This window comes from Pseudonaja textilis, chromosome Z (assembly GCF_049901715.1).
Source record: "Pseudonaja textilis isolate UNSWEBS1 chromosome Z, rPseTex1.2, whole genome shotgun sequence".
Classification (NCBI taxonomy): domain Eukaryota; kingdom Metazoa; phylum Chordata; class Lepidosauria; order Squamata; family Elapidae; genus Pseudonaja; species Pseudonaja textilis.
In genome coordinates this window covers 18216216-18238706 of record NC_142008.1, presented here as the reverse complement: position 1 = coordinate 18238706, position 22491 = coordinate 18216216, and the positions used below count along the sequence as shown (strand labels likewise).

Below are 22491 nucleotides of genomic sequence, written 5' to 3'. Positions count from 1 at the left end.
CTTTTCGGCAGTCATGGCTGCCCCCACAGGGACCTTGCCTCTGTTGCTTCAATGGCGAGGATGGATTTTATCCCGCATGGTTGTGTCAAAGAGGCGGGTCGGTGCGATTAGATTCAGCTCCGCGGAAGCCGCTGCGGTGTCCCTGGGAGAGTCGCAGGCTCCTGGCGGCATGGCGCCGACAAAGGGTAAAACGGGGAGTCTTTTTATTTATTTTTTGCAGACGGTAGTAGACTGCAATCGGCTCAAGGGAAGAGGCGAACCGCTTTCGTTGGGCCCTGCCTCGAGATCGGTTGGTGTAGATTTTCGAAATAGGGAGGGATGCCGTTTACTCTTGAGGGCTCGTAGGTTTTTAGCTACGAAGAATAAATGAAAGGGGGCCTATCTGAGAGGAGGGCATTGGGGAAAGCGGCTCGGGTTGTACGCTGCAGCCCTGGGGTGTGAGCATTTGGCTTTCTGCAGGTTCGTGAAAGCCCAGCCAACTGTGTCTTATATGAACAGACAACGAACGGAACCTAGAGAGTGAAACCCAATAGCCTAGCGAAAGAGCATGGAAATATCAAACTGAAATATCAAACCAAATTATCCCAAAGGTGCTTTTTATTCTTTCAAAAGGCCATTGGGCTTTCTTCTTTTCCTTCTCTGTCTTCAAGGAAAATCAAAGAAAGTCCAGTTGCTTTTGGGGGGAAAAAGCACCTTTGGGACAACCATGGCTGAGAATCTCCACATCAAGCCAAATAAAATGCTATAAACTGAACAGCTCGCCTTAAATAAAATTTAAAACACACACACACACACACACACACACAAAGAGTGGTTGTTTTTCCCAAATACACATGTTGATATTTTAAAATCACTATATAGCAGTGCATTGCAATCACTTTTAGGAGTTGTTTCTTAGTTGACAATGTGGCACCTGCTTTATTTTTTTAATTCCTTATTTGCATCCTACCTTTATTTTTTTTTACAAATAACTCAAGGTAGCAAACATATCCATAACATCATCTTATCTTAGTAATTAATATTATTAATAGCAATAGCACTTAGACTTATATAGTGCGTTACAGCTCTGTCTAAGCAGTTTACACAGTCAGCATATTGCCCCCAACAATCTGGATCCTCATTTTACCTACCTCAGAAGGAGGGAAGGCTGAGTCAACCTTGAGCCAGTGAGGATCGAACTGCTAAACTGCTGTCAGCCAACAATCAGCAGAAGTAGCCTGCAGTATTGTGCCACCACGGCTTCTATCAATATAATTAATAACCACTATTATGTAGTGGTTTATTCCAGTACAAAGACTGTATTCTTTTTACCTTCCTGGATTTCACTAAAAATGGTTCAGAAACACCCCTGATACTTGCCAGACTGATAAACACAAAGTCTTTCTTGAGCTAAGATGCCATAAAATTGGCCAAGCTTCATTATTAAGTCCATAAGCATAAAATAAAGGTAAGTCCAAGTTTTCAGATGCTTCATTTTCTTATTGCATATTAGATATATTTCCATTTGGAACTGCAACTATTGACAGGACATCTGTTTTGATGTGAGCATTTATATCTAAAACTTTCTTTACAACCTGTTCCAGAGTATTGAATACAAATATTTCTCAACCTTTTATCATTTGTTTACTGACTGTTTGAAGTTATAATGGCACTGAACAAAGTAATTTACGACCACTTTTCACACTTACAACCATTGCAACATTCTTATGGTCACGTGACCAAAATTCAGATGGTTGAAATGTTCTGGGGTCATGTAATCACTATTTGTGACCTCACAAGCAAAGTCAATGGGAAAGACAGATTCATGTAACAACCGTGTTACTATTTTAATAACTGTAATGATTCACTTAGCAACTGTGGCAAGAAAGGTCATAAAATGGAGCAAAACTAATTTAAAATCTATCTTGCTTAGCAACAGAAAATTTGGGTTCAATTTGAGCTCAATTGATGACTACCTGTAATAAGTCTATAATTAGATTCCTACATTTCTAAAGACTTGGGTTTTCGCTAGCCTGTAAGAGAAGCCTCTGATAATACTTTGATCCAATAACATTTTCCTATGGCTTAAGATCATAATAGTTTCAGCTTTAAATTCAGGTCTGACATAATGCTTGCTTTGTTACAAAAGTTATCATATACCCAAAGTGTCTGTCAGGATACTGTCAACAGTAAAACTGCATATTTCTGTGCTATAAGTCAATGTTGGAATAGTTTTAATCTTGAAAACTTTTTAAATTGGACATCCTGAGGTGGGTATTTCCAAATTAAAAACTTATTCAATAACTGTCAACATGCTGCAAATCTCAGCATACATCTCTCTTGCTCAGTTCCCAAAAGTGCTGGGCATGGAATTCTGGGACTTGAAGTGTAGATACCTTAAAATTGGAAAATTGAAAAACGTAGCTGTAGCTGCATAACCAAAAATCTGAAGAAAAAAAGGCTATCCAAGCTAACATTTAATAGCCTGCATCCTTGTTATTCTGATACTATTTATATAAAATAATATAAGTATATTTTTTTCCTTTTAACCAAGGACATTAGATTAGATTAATTATATATTTCATACCAGATTGTTCTCTGATCTTTCTAAGTTCCTCCTCAAACCATTTTAATAAGTAACATTGATAATATCCATATAAATCTGCCCAAGCAAGCCTAGGGAAAGTTGAACCATGCCATTTGCATAATTGCTAAATTAAAAAAGAAATCAAAATATAATTTTGCTTAGATTGACCTAAGTTCTTTGATTTCCTTTTTTCAACTGCTTTCTCATGGTTTTACTGTCCTTGTCAAATTACACTGAGGTTCTTTGTTTTATATTAGGTGGTTTTCGTTCAGAGATTATTTTAAAAAAACAGCAATGACAAAATCATACATTGACAAAATTGAGTTGATAACCAATATGTGGGATTTATGTCATCTTGAACTATATCTCTGTATTTTTCTCCATTTTAATCTCTTTTCATGAGGACGTGGGTCTTACATCAGAATCCAGTATTAGGTTTAATGATGCTAATTGATGATCAGTGTCTTGTGTCTTGCTTTTTAAACCTAGAAGAATAACTTGTTCCTTATTTCAGTCAGTTTGGGAAGGGACAGGCGGATGGTACAGTGATTCAGTTCTTTCAAATATCTGCCCTTTTTTTTTGGCTAGTCACTCATATGCTCGCTTCATGTGTTGAACTTGGTTGTTTTCTTGCAGATGTTTCATTAGCCAACTAGGTAACATAATTAGTGCTGAACACTGGTGATGTCTGCAAGAAAATAATCAAGTTCAGAGATTCCTCATTTTAATCCTGAGCTACAAATATTCTTTTTCATCAGTACTTCACATGTTTTCTGCTAAAACTGTTCTGCAGATAAATGAGACACCCCCCCCCCCAAATTATCTTCCAGTTCAATTGAAACTATGTCACAAATTTGGTTCCACACTTTCCTAGTTCATATGAATTTTGCCTCTTAACTCTTCCAAGAATATGCTACGAGGCAGTAAAATGCTATTTTAGCTATTGGACAACAAATTTGATCAACCCAATCTATTTCTCTTAATAAATTTACTGTGTTATTAGTGAAATATTTTATAAGGAACAAGTCAGAGAAGTCATTCATGAGGGACTCAGGAGAAGTACCATCTAATGCTTTGTGTCCCAAACTTTCTTTCAGTATGCAAAACTGTTCACAGGTAATCCTAAAAAAAACCCTTCGAGTATGTCATCTAAGTTTCTCACATTAGTCTCTTGTTCTTCTTCAAATCTAGAGAGCGAAAATGACTCCAGGAAAAAGACATTCAGTGAAATTCTTGCAGAAAGACAAGTACAAGCACAGAGGACTGTGTTAATTAATTGTCCCCCCAATTTCAATGCCAAGTCTTTTCTCAAATACTTATCACAGCATGGAAATATTAAGAATCATTTCTTCTATAAAAGTAAAGTAAGTATTTGAAAGGTTAGCAACAGAAATCTAAATATTTAAGGTATTTCAGATAGAAAAGGCCTCAATGGATGAGTTTAAGAAAATTCACATTTTTCTGCTTTGTTGTTCTGAATGGCACAGTAATTATTTTTTGTCATTCTCTTTTTTCGCCCTGGAAGATCATAAAAGAAGTTAGTTAAGTATATCAGTCTAATGGACTTGACTGTCGGTTGCAGGTCAATTTAACTCAAGTTCTAATCCTTTAAATAGTTCGTATGTGTTCTCAAACTTAAGCTCTTATTCCTAATATTTGTTCCTGTTTCTTCTCTCATATTGCTTCAGGCTATGTATGCAGTCATAGAATTTTCTGAGAAAGAAAGCGTAACTTCATTGCAGGATGTCATTACAATTCCAGAGTTTAAGGATGAACACCCTGTTCCATTTAAATCTAGAATCCTTACCTTGATGTTGAAAAAACAACCAGACCCCGTTTCTGAACAAACCCCAATTCTTTGTCATAGACAAACCTCTATTCCAGTTGAAATGCTGGTGAAGAAACTTTGTGATGCAGAAAGTGTAAGTTCATGCAGTAATTGTTTTATAATTCTTTTATAACAAGCAGGTTTATTTTTGCAATAAATATGTAACTGGAAAATGGATTGTAGCTAAATATAGCTGAGAGAAGAGTATTGACCAAAGAACTTTCTAAAAATGCAGGTGTTTTTAACAGATACTACAAATACCTTGATTAAACTTGTAAAGGAAAAAAAACAGGTTCTATTTTGGGGCTTGCTTTGCTTGCAAAAGAACATGGACCCTGGGTTTCTTTCTGTTGTCTCCTCCCAATACATATGAATTCCTGTCCCTGGCTTTTCTTGCAAGGAAGGATGTAGGGATTGTACCAGATTCATATCCATTCTCACATGGCCTCTGCAGCCTTCAAAAATTATATGAGAACAAGGTGTGCTTTTGAGAATAAAGGTTGTCAACTGTGCGTGATTGCTGGTATATTATCCAAAATGTTGCAGCATGTCACCCTTGACGCATGTATCATAGGTTTGCCATCACTGCCTTAGAGAAAGAAGAACATTAAGATATTGAGTATATTAGTTGGCATGATAAGGTAGAAGTTTATTTTTTGCTTCCATTTCTCTACCCAACAAGAAAGTGACACAGGGACTGGCTTTCTACATTGTACTAATCATGGTATGTTAACCACGAGTTATATATCAATTTGTATCAAAGCAAAGAGAACCAACTTGTATTACAAATTTATCCAGTTTTCATAATTGATTCAGATAAGTATATTCAAGAACATTTCCAGCCATCTTTGAAACTACTTTGAACAAGAAATATAATTCTTGTGGAATTCAACTTTGCATGCATTGTTTTTCTGTACCTATAAACCTTCTGACCGCATGGGGGAATAAATATTGGGATAGTTAGTAGAGAACCTTTTAATCTCCTTTCCTTGTTTAAAAGATTCACTTTTAAAAATCTCAGTATAACATGCTGCACCATTAGTCTGAAGTTTTCAGGGCTTTTATCACCCCTTTGTGTGTCAGTTCTCTTTATCTTCTGACTGACCTGTGCAGTTCAAGTCACCTACCTGACTTGCTCTTCTTAACATATCCTAGGCTCATAACTAAAGTTAGACTTAAGAAATTGTGGCTTTTAAGTCACCATGTTATTTCTTAAATAAATCGCATTTTCCTTCAGACAAAAACCAGGTTCAAAAATACTTTCTAATAAAAACTACACCTATAATTTTAGTATTTGTCCCTCCATGCTTTCTTTCCAAGGTATAAAACTGCTGTCCAACAGATCTAGGAACCAATTTGGGGAATTTGTGCAATACAACCAAATTAACTCGAATTGTCTTGCTTCTATAGACTTAGTATATTTCCGATACATAATAATGTGTTGCCCTTTTCTCAGAAATTTAGCCATTTTATCTTTTAAAAATGCATAATTTTCTTAGGAAGCAGTAGGAGCAATAAATTGTAATGAAAGAACCAGGCTAACAGGATGCCAAAGCAATGTATCTGAAGAAACTGTAACTAGAAATTATTTGCTGCATCTTTTCAATTGTTTCTATTCTTATAGAATCAACAGCCAGTTCTTTCAATACAGATTTTCTTGGAGACTTGTCTATATAGAGGTTGCATCGTATCTAATGTTTTTAGCTATTCTTCTCAGATTCTTTAAGCATATATTCTATAAAGATTAAACTTGATGCTATTTCTTATAGGAATACAATTACTAAAGGTTAGGCTGCATCTTACAAATATCTTGAGTGCCAGATATTTAAAATCTGAGATGTTTTCTCTTTTTATTGTTGTTATTCAGGTGAGTGAGCAGTTGTACCTGCTCACAAATGAATGTCAGTTGACCGAAGAAAATACCAAACTCCGGTTTTTAGCCTGTTCCTTAATTCAAGACATTGCAAGTGCTTACTTTTCAGACTGTGCTGTGAAGCCTTTTGGTTCTTCTGTGAATACCTTTGGCAAACTGGGATGCGACCTCGATATGTTCCTAGAGCTGAACAAAGTCGGGAAAAATTCTGTCAAAAGGGTAAAATATTTCTCCAGTGCTGTTGTAAAATGAATTAATTGTGTTGTGCTGAGATGAAAATGAGACCATGACAATAGCATTTCCCTCTGTAGTTGGTCTGATTTCTTGATTGATTCCCAGGTTTATCCCGCATTGTTCTCAGCTTTTTAAAAGGTATTTACCTCCTGAATAGGCTAAATGTTACTCTTAATACGTTTGAAATTAGTTATGTTCCTATATTTTAAAACAAGCAGCTGCTGCAGGAAAGATTAATATTATTGTAAACCATTAAACTTTAGAACAGTGTTTTGCAAACTTGGCAACTTAAAGATGGGTGGATGAATTCCCCACATGCTTCTCACTGAATAGCCTCACTAAGCAAATCTTTTTGGTGGCAACTCCTTCCTGTGGAGTCTCTCAGATTTCTGGCAAAAAAAAAAATGAAGCTCTGATTTTTTTCTATCATTTTGCTTGAATTTTTTTTCATTGACTCTCCTCATTGGAAAAGGATCTTTTAAATATATCCATCGCACTCTTTAAATGCTTTTAAATATTCTGTGTAGATATTTAGTTTGTTTATATTCTTAATCATTGTATTTATAGCTTTTTTCGTTTTAGCACTTTGAGTGCTTTTAAACCCTAAGGCTCAAGCCTGAGCTGAACAGTAAGAAATTAGGCCTGGGAAAACCTAGAGTTTCCCCCTCGATTTCCCACATATAGCCTTGAAACTTTACTGCATTAGTCAACAAAGACATATTTCACAACAGGAGGAAGCTGCGCTTTCCTTTGCGCTAATGTGCTTTCTACTGCAACTTTTGTTCAATTGCTGTAAGAAAATGTAAAAGCATAAGATTGTGCTCTGCTATTCACGGTCTTTTGAGGTGCATGCCTTTTACTTGCATGTAGTTGAAGAAAGAGTGAAAATTCTGGCACCAGGCAGCTGTACAAGATGTCAGAATTCCAAGTGCTTTATAGCTGCACTGATAAATCTTGAGTTGCAGGTAAAGGCTGGGAGATTTTAGGAATCCTGTCTTGAGATTCAGTCTGTTGTTACCCTGTACCAGAAACACCACTATTCTCTCAAAAATTCTTCAGTTGTCAACAAAATGTGTCTGGGTTGCTCTTTCTGCTATAATTGGCAATGAAAAGCATATGAATTTAAATCTTAGCTGCTAGTGTAGTTTCTTTCTTGTTGTGCCACTTAAATGCATGGTGTTTTATAAAGCAGAGATTTGATAGGTCTCTGTGTTTAAGTATATCTCTAAGTTTAATGCACAGATTCTCTTAAATTTAGTTATTGGTATTTAAATGGGGAAAGAAGAGGCTTATTGTAGGGATTTTTAAAATGGCAAGAAATAATATGTTTGGCCCTGTGTAAATAGGGTGCAAATAGAACTATTACTATTACTTAGTTACATATTAGAAATGTGGATAGAAATGGAAACATTTATATGCAAATCAGCTATAGTGTAATTTTCTCAGTGTCAAAGAAGTCTTCAGAATCTGATTTTCCAGATCATCAGTGATTCTCCCATCATCTCTTGCCATTATTCCTACTGGCTGGGGTTGCTGTGACTTAGGGTTTAACACAGTGTTTTTTGAATATAGCAGCTTCAAGGTATATGGGCTTCAATATCTGCTGGTTGGGGAATTCTGAGAATTGAAGTTGCCAAACCAGTGAACAATACTTGTTAATCAAAAAATCAGCATCAGAAAAAAAAACAGAAATTCCCCAACTCTGATATAATGGTTGTCATTATATCTGTGGATTCTTCTCCAACCATGAACACAGTATATTACAAAAAGCCCGATTTTGATTGAATGTTAGAAGATATTTTCTGGAATGTACAAGCAGGTCATCAAGGTAATCATTGCCTAAAGAAGTGGTGAATTTATTTTCTGTGCTGTACCAAAGCAGAGACAATACAATTGTTTGCCACAGGATCATTTACTTTGGATTTCTGGTGAGCAGGGAGCTGGACTCAGTAGCCTAAATGAGGCCTTCTGAGTTTGAATTTGAGATGTTAGATTCTCAAGTAGCGTGTATATAACATTAAGCGTGATTTCCAGATGGACCGATGTAGGGCTATGATGTGAACTCAGCCCTCATCTCAAAGGAACAGATGAGTCCAGTACATCTGGAGGGCACTAAATTGAAGAGAGAGCTAATGTAAATTAATATTCTCTATCGGAGCCAAAAGTTTTGTATTGTTTGAAAAGTTGAATATAAATTCACATTACAAGAAGTATAAGGTGAATTTTAAGAATTTAAGAAGCTCAGAAATGGGCACACAATACTATAAAAGCAAATAAAAAAGGTTTTAGTTGCCATATAACTTTAATCTGTATGCCAGTTAAAATGGCCATTATCTGGAAACATTTATTTTTACTACGGTTAACTGTACTCTGCCTTTTGCCTAACGTGAGATAGTCTGACATGAATTTCCAATGCTCCCTCTCCTTGTTTCAGCTTTGGGAATGGGACGTCTAATTTGTGAATTAATTTTTTGTGTGGTTTTCCTTTGTGTTAGAAAACAAACCCCTTTAACATAATTTACCAAATGAAGAAAGCTCCTTCAGAACGAATAGCAGCCCAAAGGATCCTTAATGTGCTTGGTGAACTTCTTGATAACCTTGGACCAGGATGCGAGGGTGTCCAGAAGATACTTAATGCTCGTTGCCCACTGGTGAGGTTTTCCCATCAGCCTTCTGGGCTTCAGTGTGATTTGACAGTAAACAACCGGTTAGTATTTTAAAAAAGGTTTTAAAGTTACATTTTCCCTTCTGCTATTGTTACTGCTTCATTTTATAGTCTGTCTTTCCTCCAGGGGGAGTTAATTGTACTGCCATTTTGTGCTCACAACAGTAGTTGGTCATGAACAGTTGGATGGATTAAGAAAAGGTGCCACACTACCCTGTGAGCTTCCACAGCTAATGGTGGACATGACCCTGAGTTTCCTGTTTCCTAATACATCCTCCTAACTACATCTTGATAAGGACACTTGTCTGACAAAGCCAAAAAAGTCAAAATGGCTACCAGAATCATGTGATCAAAAGCTCACTCTGTGTAGGTATCACAGTTACATAAAGGGGAGGAACTTCTGTCACATGATTGTGACGGGCACCATCTTGACTTTTCTGACATTCCTACTCTCCCAGAGATACTCCCTGGCAGGTACAGTTCATCTGGAAGGTTTTGGGGAAAACTAACAGTAAACCTAATGGCTGACTTGAACTCAGATCTCACCATCTCGTCACTGTATGCCCTCACATGGTCCTTGTTCTAGAAATAGCCAGAACAGACAACATTCAGGACTTAATTCTTTGTTCTTTATTTTATAAATGGTTAATATAAACCTTGGATTTTTGTCCCGACTTGGATTATTCAGAAATAATTATTTTCTTAGAATGGCCACTAGGAGGAAGCAGATCTCTTTGAAATAATTGATTCATTTTTCCTTAGAATCTTTTTTCATTTGGTTAATGACTCAATCCTGAATTGCCAAGAGAGAAAAAGAGAAGTTGCTTCATTCTATTGAACAGATCAGTGTCATGTCTTAACTAAGGATTTATAGGCCTTGTTATATCATTTCTCTATGTGTGTATGGTGATGTTCCTTTGTTCTTTGTTAAATCAAGTTCTTTCCATTCTCACTCAAGAATTCTGTTCCTTGTTTTTACTTCTGTTCTGAAACTAACGGTTGAAACAGGGAATGAAAGCAACATCATTTGCCATTTACAATGTCCTATTGCAACCTATTTGTGAAAGGTATTTCTGTATTGTACATAAATTGTGTTCAAAAGCAGCCTTATAAAAGCCAATCAATCAATCAAACATTTATTGACAATGCACAACATGTGTACAATGAAATTGAAAATTTCCTTTTTCCACTTCTTTTTCCTCTTGATATGGGACCCATATACCATTAAACCATTATGTTATGATGCGATTTTTCAGCTCAAAGCTAAGGCCTCTGGTTTGGCTCATTTGAGGACATTTATTAATTCTGGTTAACAGACAGTTTAAGACATCACTGTTACCAATTGAACTGGCTCACCAAGCTCATGTATCTAGGATTCCCGAGGTGTCTTAAACTCATTATAGTTACTGCTGTCCAGAAAAAGCAATCTTGCTTTAAAGTATGTTGGTAATTTTATGGTAACAAACACTTTATAAAAAAAAAGAAAGAAAGAAAGAAAATACACCAAAGCCATGGGTGCCACCAAATAGAAAATGTAATCCTAACATAGGGAAACACAATGTTTATAAATAAGTATTTGTTAAAAGTGTAATATGCAATCCAAATTATTTTTCAAACAAGACAACTTTTAAGATGTGTGTGTTTCATCTCTCAAAATTCCCCAGCCAGCAAATTTGGGTATTAAAGTCCACAAACCTTAAAAAGTTGCCAAGTTTGAGAAACATTGATCTAAATAGAATGTTCCAAAAGTTCTTCTCAAATCAAATATACATTATCCCATACATTGGTAACTTTTGCAACATATTCTTACTCTTTATATAGTATGTTCCCAATTAGTTTAATGTGCTTTCATATTTGCTTCTTAGAAATTGCTTTCCTTATTGGAGTTCCATTTTCATACGTCCTTGCATTAGCTGTTGCGTGAAAGCGAAAATACTAACAGAGAAAAGAATTTCTGTAGTACTAGTTCAGGGTTGAACTATGGAGTCCTTGATGCTCTCTGAGCTTGGTTGTTTTCTTGCATATGTTTCATTACCTAACTAGATATACTAGTAATGCTACCTAACCAGGTAATGAAATGTTTTGAAGCAAACAACCAAGTTTAGAGAGAACCAAGGACTCGCAGTTATAATATTGTTAGACTTTAATAACGTTGCTACTGGTACAATATGTTATCAGTGGTACTATAATTTCCCTTTCCATTTTTTATCTTTTTATTTTTTCCGACAGAATTGCCTTGAAAAGTTCAGAACTCCTTTATGTCTATGGCAGCCTTGACCCACGTGTGAGAACTCTTGCATTCAGCATACGATACTGGGCATGGAACCATGGGCTTACAAGTAGCATCCCTGGGGCTTGGATTACCAATTTCTCTCTAACCATGATGGTCTTGTTTTTCCTACAAAGAAGACAACCACCTATTGTTCCCACCTTGGATCAACTGAAGAAACTGGCCGGTAAAAGAATGATTAATTTACTTTTTGCTGGAGAACCACTGATCATGAAATGTTCCTTTCTTAAGCCCAGTGTTTCTCAACTCAACTACTTTAAGACAAATGAACTTCAACTTCCAGAATTCCCCAGACAGCAATTCTGAGTGCTATAATTTTATATAGCCCTTCAGAGAAATGTTAACTTGTTTGTTAATGCTGAACTAATGAAGCTCATAAAATTATTTCTTTTTTTCAGATACAGAAGATAAGGAAGTAATTGAAGGGTTTGACTGTACTTTTGTTAGTAATTTGAACAAAATTACTCCAACAAGCAACACAGAAACATTAGGTAAGGAGAGAGACGTTTTCAATATCCCCACCAATTAACTGGGAACACAGGTTTTGTTTTTCCTTCCTACTAACTTTTTGTCTTTTTCATGTTTCAGATGTACTTCTTGGAGACTTCTTTGAATTCTATGGAAATTTTGCCTTCAATAAAAATTCACTAAATATCCGAAAGGTAACTGTATTAAGTAATTTCATAGAGAAGCCTTTGGCATCTTTTGAAAAACAACATCTTGACATTAAAAGCACGGGCAAAAGTGGTGATACAGAGCCAAGCACCAGTTAGCTTGTGCTGATAATTGGGACTTTCTAACTAATTATTCTATCCAACCCTCTTTATCAAAGTTCTTTTGGAGCAGGAGATGCTTTGTCCTCAACAGCCCTTCACAAAGTCAAGAGCACCCTGTCAAAAATTGATATGTAACTACTGTGTAGAAAGACTGGAGACCTCTGGGTAAATGTTTGGTTGCAATCCAGTATGGTAGCTAATTAGACCACTTGAAAATGGGTTGCTGGGAGAAATGAACAGCAAGCCCTTTGACAAGTGGAAAAATTGTTCCATTAGAAAGCAGTAGATGATCAGGTTTGCCTCTTGATCATCGCTGCATGCTAATGTTTTAGATCAACAAGTCTGGTGTAAATGAAGGCCCTATGGGGAAGAGATAGGGAAGACGGGGTAAAGCAAGGCGCAGTCTTTATTTATTTGTTCATTTTATTAAATTTGAATCCTGTCTTTTGTAGACCTGAAGTCCCACCGCAACGATTCTGTGAGTTGGGCCAGGCTGAGAGAGAGAGTGTGTGTCCTAAAGTCATTCATCTGGTGTTCATACCTAGGGGAGAACCAGAATTCATCATTTCCCAGTTTCTAGCATAACAACTTATCCACTATAACAAATCATTGCCTTGAATCCTTTTTTACAGAACTCCAGTGGTATAAGAGTTCAGCAGTTCAGCAGTAAGCAGGGGTGCACTTACTAAAGGAAGGAAATGAATTCAGTCTCAAAAGATATTACTAGAAACAGTTCTCGACTTACAACCATTTGTTTAGCGACATTTTAAAGTTACAGTGGCACTGAAAAAAAAAAAGACATCACTGCTCCTCACACTTAGGGCTGTTGCAGCATCTCAGGGGTCATGTGATCAAAATTTAGGGGCTAGGCAAGCAGCCTTTATGCAAGCAAGCTACAGCCTTCAAGTTCATGTGATTGGTGGTTGTAAGTTTCTTAGGCGGCTTCCAACAAGCAAAATCAATGGAGGAAGCTGGATTCACTTAACCTTGTAATTCACTCAGTCATTTGCTTAACAACGAAACCCCCCAAAAAAGATAATAAAATCCAGCACAGTGACAGTCTTCTTGCTTATTAATGGAAATAGGGGTTATAAGTTTAAGACTACCTGTGCTACTAGCTGCTTTAGTGTCTTTGTAAAAGGACAAGTTTCGCCTCTCTGTGGTAACTCAGTTCATTTCTTTCATTTTATTATCTTTCCATTTTCTGAACACCATAAATTCGCTTGTGCGGTTGGTAGAATATCCCTTTTGTATGTTGTGCAGTCTATCGCGTAATGATTGAAAGGTGGTTCAAAAAGCATGTTGAAGTTCAGGTACTTAAGGATTTTGTTTCTTCTTTTCAAAATCTACAGGGGAAAGAACAGAACAAGCCAGAGGCCTCTGCCCTCCATATACAGAATCCCTTTGAAGAGAACCTTAACATTAGTAAGAATGTAAACGCAGCCCAGCTTCAACGATTCGTTAGCCTGGCCAGGGACAGTGCCTGGATTTTACAGCAGGTGGAGAAACGTCCTTTAGACAACTCCAAGCCTTGGGGCTTGGCTGCTCTTCTACAGGCATCTGAACCAGGACGTGTCAGCAAAGGCTTCAAACGACTGAATGTGTTAAACAGTGACAGAGTGAAAGACTTGCTGAACTCCTTAAAGATGTAGGCCAATGCCCAGAAAAGGCTCAGAAGTCCGGCAGCAGCTACAAAAACCCTCCAGATTCACTCTTGAGGAGTCAGGTTCTTCCTGGCCTAAAACGGAAGGGGCGTGTTGCAAGCTGAACTGGTTAGGATATCGTTGGTCCTTTAATAAATTCTCCATTCACCTTTTACTGATCATGTTTGATAACAGGCCAGGAAAGGAGAATACACTATTGGACCTGGGAAAAAGGGTCCTAGGGGACTCTGAATTGGATAACTAAGAAAAAATTATTTAAAAGCGTCCTCATGGAAAATCAGACTTGCCGACATACTGACACACTGCAGCCATTTTTTTTGAAATATTTACATTTATTTCTGTAAACTGTTTTTCATACCCATAATGGAGAAATAAAATAAACAAAACAAAGTGATTGAGCTCTAATTGTGAGGCTTCTTAATAACTAAAAACTGTCTGAGGAATGGTAATTATCTAGTTATACAATAAGGACTAATGACAAATGACATTTCCATGCTGTAGAGAAAAATGCCATTTTTAAAAAAAATAGAGTTGCTGTCTCTCCTCCCCTCCCCTCCCCTTCTGATGATCAGTAGCTTTGCCAGCATCTTGGCATAGAGCTGTAAAGGAGTGCGCAAGTAAACATTTTTGCTCATCTGAAATAAAGAGATTGGAGCTGGCCTTCCAAATTTTGATAGGCTGTTTTTTAAATACATTATGGAAAATCCTTACTATGAAACAATATGTATGTTGTATTATTTTTGTATTGTTTTAAATGTTTTTAAGATGTATAAACTCTAAAAATATTAAAACAATACAAAAACAGCACCTAAGTATAAAACAGTTTCCTTTCCCTGAACTAAAATTTGATCTTCAGCAAAAGAGTGCCTCTGAACTTTAGCTAATGTTTGTCTATTCTTAACATTTATTCCTAGTTTTAGTCTGTGGCTGTTAGGGATACACCCTAGCAGGATCTGCAGGGCAGTCAGGCAGGCAGGCAAAATATGTGAGATAAACGTTCTTTGTAGCTTACACTCAGTAAAACAGATACACAGTGCTAGATTAAATAGTTTATTCCAGTAAGAGTTATAGCATAGTCAAAACAGTCCATATATCATTCACTAGTTCAGTCCGTCCGGGATTATTCAGTTGCAAATTCCAGTGTCGAAAAAGAGAGGTCAGTAAACTTACAAATATCAGTCCAGTGATATATCTCCTTGCAGTAGAGATATGAAGAAGTCAAAAGCTCCTCTCTTCCTTCAGCAACTCTTCAGTAGGGGAAACACGCAGCTAACAAACCATCAACCATCCAATAATTGTCAGCGAATCGTCAGCAATCAATCAGGTTCTCTTGCTCCCTCTTATGGTGGTTTCACACCACACCCAAAATTACATGCTTTGCAGTTTTAAAGTGACACACACTTAAACTTACAATCATAGTTTATATATAGTATTTTACCCAAACTACGTTAGGTAACCTTGTTATTCCTAACATTCTCCCCTTTTGGGTAATATAATAATATATATATCTATTTACAACCTTAACCCATAGTCATCACAACTCTCTTTGTGTTTGACTGCACCTTGGGCCTTTGTGAACTGATCAGCAATATTTTGTTCAGTCATACAATACTCCAATCTTATTAAACCATCTTTTACAGATTGTCTTACATTCAGATATCTAAAATCTGTATGCTTAGATCTCGTTTTCACAGCAATATTTGTAGCCATCTGTATGGCTGCTTGATTGTCCTCATACACTACAATGGAATCATTAACAGTTAATCCCATATCCAACAACAACTGTTTATACAGAATTAAATCAGTACATAATAAGGATAGACATGAAAATTCTGCTTCCATTGTGGATATACTTATGTGTTGCTGTCTAATTGACCTCCAACCAATCAATGCTTTTCCTAGTAGTATAGCCATTCCTGAAGTTGATTTCCTAGTGTTTATATCTGTTGCAAAACTTGCATCAGCATATGCACTTAAAATCAAATCATCTTTTGGCTCCAAATACAATGCATAGTGCATTGTCCTTTTAAAATATCTTAAGATACGTTTTGCCGCTTGCCAGTGTCGTTCAGCGGGTTCAGCGTTGAATCGAGCCAATTGATTAACGCTATAGGCAATATCTGGCCTTGACCAATTACTAATGTACGATAGACTACCAATTAGTGACTGATAGATAGTCTTATCGAATTTTGAACTCTGAGCATCAGTGCGGCAAAATTCCTGACTCATTGGAGTTTTTGCTGGTTTACAAAGTTCCATCTTCTATGTTTTTAGTAATTGATAAATCTTATCCTCTTGAGATATCTTATAGCCACCGTTGGTTTTATTTATTGTCAATCCGAGATACTGTTTTATCTCTCCTAATTGCTTTAATTTTATCTTCTTACCTAATAATGATATTATTTCAGTAGCTTCATTATTAGTTTTGGTAATTAATGCAATATCATCTGTAAACAACAATAATAATGACACTATTCCATTTGTCTCTCTTTTAAATAAACATGGATCAGCTAAACCTGCTTTAAACCCTATATTGTTTAACTCCTTAACAATATATTGGTTCCATTCGTAACCAGATTGTTTTAATCCATAGAGACACTTTTTAAGTTTCCAACAGTCATTATTAGTTTTATCATCCTTAATCCCTACAGGTTTCTTTAGGTATATAGTGTGCTGCAATGGTGCATGCAGATAAGCAGTTTCTACATCTAAATGATTTATGATATAGTTTTTCTTAGCTGCCCACACTAAAGCTGCTCTCAAGGTTGTTGCTTTTAGACTTGGTGCAAACACTTCATCATAATCACATGCAGTTTGATTAAATCCTTGAGCTACCAACCTAGCCTTATGGGTAACAGTCCCATTTTTACCTGTTTTTAATTTAAATATCCATTTGCATCCAATGGACTTTTCATCTGGAGGTAATCTAGCATTCTCATAGACTCCCATCTGTTTTAATGAATTCAGTTCCTTTTGCATTGCTGTATGCCAGTTCTCTCGATCCTTCGCAGGATACAATTTTAGTTCTTCCACAGTAGTTGGAATTTTACTAACCTGGCAAACTGCACTTGCCTGGTACCTATCAGGTGGTCTGCTTACTTGTGTTGACCGTCTAGGTAGTACAGGGCTTACAGGTGGACTTTTATCTATCACCTGTTTCTGGTTATCTATTTCTTCTTGTTCACTTATTTCTTCCTGTTCTGGTCCTATTTGCTCTTCCTTTACTTTCTCTTTAATTGGATTTTTCTTATTACTGATATGGTGGTTTGGTCTTTTGTAGGTTTCTATAATTACACCTTTATTCGAATCTTGTTCCAGTTTTTCCCATCCTACATGTTCCAGGAATTGTGCACTAGCACTACAATGAATTCTAGTTGTGCCGTCTTCCCAGAACCTGTAAGATTTATGGTTAGATTCGTAACCTACGAAAAATAATCTTTTAGCCCTATGCTGTCCCTTATGTCTCAGTTGTGTAGGAATATGCACCCATGCTGGTGCTCCAAATGTGTGCATGTAGCTTAGGTCAGGTTTTCTACCATGCCACCGTGTGAATGGTAATTCACCTGTTGTTGAGTTAACAACATTATTTAATATATGATTACCACACATTATTGCTTCTCCCACAAATTCTCAGGTAATCCTGAATCCGACAACATGGTACGAGCCATTGCCTGTAGTGTTTGGCCTCGTCTTTCTATAAAGGAATTATGTTGTGGCCTCATATGGTGCAGACCTTTATGTTCTACACCTGCCATCTTCAGTCTATTTTGGAATTTATTATTTATAAATTCCATGCACCATTATCAGTTACAAGAGTTACTAGTTTCCTTTTAGTTTTTCTTTCTGCAAACTTCAACCAATTAAATAAATCTTGATATGTTTCCGTTTTACTCTTCATTAAATAACAGAAACCATATCTAGAATAATGATCCATTATACTTAATATATAACGAGCACCTCCCACACTTGGTTTTTTAGGACCTATAATATCAGCAAATATGACCTCTAGAGGCTCTTTAGTTTTAAATCCATTAATTCTATTTGCTGGTATTACCTTGCTTTTTTCTTGACTGCAAGCATTGCAGTGCAAATACTTACTGCAAGGCTTCAGTTTTATACCTTTAGACAGTTCAACCGTTTGCTTGAGCATTTTAAAATTTATATGCCCTAAACGTCTGTGTAACAAATGTATGCATTCACCATGAGGTTTAACATTATTATACACTGTGTTAGCCACTTCTAATTGATTATCATTTAACACATACAATTCACCTTTTAAAGTTGCAGTCACTTTTTTACCTTCCTTTTCTATTATGCAGTTTTCTCCCCTAAAGGTAACTCCATAACCTAGTTTAATCAAAACTCTAACCGAAAGCAAATTAAACTTAAGTTGTGGTACATATAACATTTTACATTTTCTTGTATGCAAGAACAATATGCAGTACCTTCAGCTTTTGCTTTAAGTTTCCAACCATTAGGTAACGATATCTGCTGTGAACTCGTGGACATCTTAATAAATCTTTTCTTATCTTTCGTTATGCAGTGTGATGCTCCACTATCTACCACCCAAAAATTATTATTGTTCACAGTTTGGTTGCTATACATGGCTAGCTCTAAGCATTTTTTATCCTTTTGATGCCTTTTTACATTCTGGCTGGCATTTTGGCGTTTTGCTTTCTTGCAGAATTTAGCCAAATGTCCTTTTCTTCCACAATTAAAACATTTTCTAATTGTGTAGGCTGACGAAGATAATTTCTCTTCTTGTGGTTGTTCCCTTCTGAGTTGATCCCTTTCAAGCCTTCTCCTGGCTTCTTCAATTAATCTGCCAGTAATGTCAGTTAATGTGAGGTTATCTTTTGGCAGAACTTCCAGCGAAGTTACATAGTCGTCATAGCTCTCATCTAATGAAGACAAAATTATATAAACCTGATGTAGTTCAGTGAAGATAAGCTCTTTTTCATGCAGCTCCTGAAAAATTCTCTTCATAGTGTGTATATAAGTCAACATGTCTCCATTCTTTTGAAGATGTGTTCTGAACAGCTTCCGTGTAAGATTTATATGTGCTCCTACACTGTCTCGAACATAAATCTTTAAATTCTCCCAGCACATAGCAGCTGTTTCTTCTCCACGAATATGGACAAGCTGCTGGTCACAGAGTGTCAGTCCTATTATACAGAGGCTAACAGTGGCTATCCTCATTGTACCTCACAATAGAGAATTAAGTCTTTCATTGATTTTTGTTTTGTTGTTTTGGGGTTTCCCTGAACAATTTAATGGGCTGATTTCAGCAGTGGGATCCTACCTGTTCCACTACTGGTTCAGTGATCGCGCCTGCATACGCACGCCACCTAACGTGAACGCGTGTAACCCGCGTGTGCAGCTTTTCCCATACCAGCTGAAACCTGTAGCACCAATCAGCTGAGAGGATAAAGAAGAGAAAGGCGCAGGGGCTGCTGGGAGGGTCTTTCTTTTTCCTCTCAGCTGATTGTCAGAGGCTGTTGGGTTTTTTTTTACTACTGGTTCGGGTGAACCGATGCGAACCAAAGCATGTCAACACTGGGTGATTTTGATTACAGTTGTGAAGGAGAAAAAAAACTGCTTCCTGCCTGGATAAGCCACATTCAAGCGTAAAGTGGCAGTTTAAGCCCTTACAAATTTTAAATCAGTGTTTTTCAAACTTGGACTCTTTAAGATGTATGGATTTCAGTTCCTAGTCACAGTTGCCTTGCTGGCTGTGGAATTCTGGGAGTTGAAATCCACCTATCTTAAAGTTCCCAAGTTTGAAAAACACAGCTTTAAATTAATAAGGCAGCAGAAAAATAGATCACAATGCCACCATGCAAGAGTCATCATTTGAGTTTCACAGTACTCTGTCTACCATTAAATGTGAGCACAAGGCTCCATGCCCTTAAACCAGCCCCTTCTTCCCTGCATCCGTGTTAGGAGGATTGCTGCTCCTAAAATTCCTAGCTAGCAAGAAGACTAGGAGCGGCAATCCCAGTGGAATCAGGAGGTTAAAAAAGCAGAAAACATTGGCTGAAATCCTCCCACCCCCACCCCCTTACACATTGTTTTGCCATGTGTAGCTTCAACTGAATTGCTCTATGGCTTAGCTCCCATCGCCCCAGCTTGATCTGCAGATACAGATGAATCCTGCTTTATTCAAGTGAACTATTTTCCTGAGAACTATTTTAACTCTGCTGTGTAGTAAAATTTTCAGCGTTGAATGGACAGCTGGCAGGAGGAAACTAGTTTTTTATATTATGCTTTTTAAAAACAGCTTTCCCACTGTTCAACGCTTTGCATAAACCCGGTGTGTCAACTGCAAAGAACAGGAACTTGCAGTGAGCAGAGCAGAGTTTCCATCTGGTGTATTTCCTTGACCACAATGTTAATTTGTGCTTCTTTTGGAGTTTTGCAGAATATTGTTATAACTGGGGAAGGGGGCACTCATGAACACTTATATTTTAATTTGAGTCCAGCTCTGGTTACGAACTTTTCATTCTATATGCAAAACTACAAACAGGCAGGAAATAATCTGTGTTCAAATGACTTCTCCCTATCCTGCCTTGCAAGAGAGGAAACTGACTCCTTGTTCTATATGACTTAAATTTCTATTGTCTGTATCTGTGAATTTTGATGCCACACTTAAGCAGAAGTGATAAAAATTTTATGTTCCAAATAACAGAGTTGAATCCAGTCTCATTGACCAAAGCTGACTTGATTCAAAGGCACCTAAATAGTTCTGCATCTCCTGGTTGGCTTCATACCTTTCCACTTGTTCCATCCAAAAACCATAAATGTTAACTAGTGCCAACTGTTTAGTGTGCTAGAGTTTCTTGCTTGTTAAAATCTTATAAGCATTTGGAAGGGTTTCTTTAAATTGATGAGAAAAGAGTTTATGCTAGATTGCTAATTCCCAAGAAGATAAAAGACGCTTTTTTCTTCACATGTACATGGCATATAGACAGAGTTTTGTAGCATTGGCTTGGATTTCAAATGCTGAAAGCTTCTGAAAATGCTCATCCTGAATTTGCCTAATTGAAACATGAAATTATTTGCCAACCAGTATTATATTCACTAAGCAAAGTCCTGATATTTATGAACTAAGTCAACCATCTCAAACTCTTCTGGATGTTTAGGATCCCATACCTCTGCTGAATTCATACTTCATTCTAAGCCATATTATGTCTTAATTAGAAAGCAATAGCACTTAGACTTATTTTCCTCTTCACAGTACTTTATGGCCCTCTCTAAGCTGTTTACAGAGTCAACATATTGCCCCAACAATCTGGGTCCTCATTTTACCAAGGAGGGATGAAAAGCCAAGTCAACCTTGAGCCAACCAGGATTGAATTCCTGGCAGTGAACAGAATCAGCCTGCAATGCTGGATTCTAATAACCATGCTACCATGGCTCTTTAGATGTAGCTTAATGTATTGTGCAAATGCACCATTGCTGTGTATAAACCTTGATTTATGGTTTAGCATCAGAAATGCAGCAAATCATTGGTTAGTCAGTAAACCATTATTAGACTACTGTGTAAATGTATAAACTCCATACGATATATAGAATCCATACACTAAAGTCATTATGTAGATGTTTATGGCTTACTACGCTGTATGGATTCAATCATTTTTGGTTGGAAACATAGATATCCTCATGACAACCAATGATATCTCAAGAAATCTTGGGCCTAACAGATTGGATCTTGCTTATATCTCAGAATGGATGTTATATTATCTGGAAAAAGATAATTTTCCATCATGTATTGGCATGATCAGGCCATGTGCTGATCCAGTTGTGCTTGTTAGCCACCTATCACTCCCTTGGAGCCAGACCTTAAAAACTAGGAAACTGAAAATAAAAAAGGAAAAAAGAAAAAGAAAAACCACAACAGCCTGCATTTCTGTAGTGGTGCCAATATTTTGACTATCTTCCTGATGGAGATCAGAAAGTTCCCTTCTTTGTGGGCCTTGAAAATGGGCCTTCATCACTTGGGAATGTGATCTTTAAAAGATACTCTCCCTAAAACAGTGTTTCTTAATCTTTCTTAAAGATACATTATTTATTTATTTATTTTACTTGGGAGCATTTTCTTAGTTAAAGAAAAACACCAACTATTCTTTCTTCTGCTTTTGTACTCTCATTTGTTGCTATTGCTTTTACTTCCTGAGATTTAGAATATTATCTTTTAGTCATGTCATGGATGTTTAAAAGTTACATTATATACTAACTGAAGCCATTAGGAATTGTCAGGTTGTGACAGGTACAACTCTCTCTCTCTCTCTCTCTCCCTCCTTCCTCCCTCCTTCCCTCTTTATCTCTCTCTCTCTTTCTCTCTCTCTCTCTCTCTGTCTCACTCACACTCATACACACACAAACTATCCAGCTTGAAACTAGCCTTTTTTGCCTTTCTGCTATATATTCAGTGACTCTTTATTCTTTCCAAAGGAAAAGTATGTCTGCAATTTTTGTCTACCTATTATAATTGTCTTCTGCTTGACCAGAATAGTCAACATGGAAACATAGAACTTCAAAAATACAGATCAAAGTGGAGTTTCATCTCAGATCTTTGAAACAAACAAACAAAAA

The 22491-nt window shown here is 36.7% G+C and overlaps 1 protein-coding gene across 1 annotated transcript; it reads left to right on the top strand.

The window, feature by feature from the left end:
- On the top strand, window positions 1-14294 carry MTPAP (mitochondrial poly(A) polymerase). Its single transcript, XM_026710054.2, has 9 exons — window positions 1-185; window positions 3758-3930; window positions 4255-4488; window positions 6262-6486; window positions 8997-9208; window positions 11396-11622; window positions 11855-11947; window positions 12045-12118; window positions 13585-14294. The coding sequence occupies exons 1-9, from the start codon at window positions 14-16 to the stop codon at window positions 13882-13884; spliced, it is 1710 nt and encodes a 569-aa protein (XP_026565839.1). The 5' UTR covers window positions 1-13; the 3' UTR covers window positions 13885-14294.
- Window positions 14295-22491: the final 8197 nt, after the last annotated feature.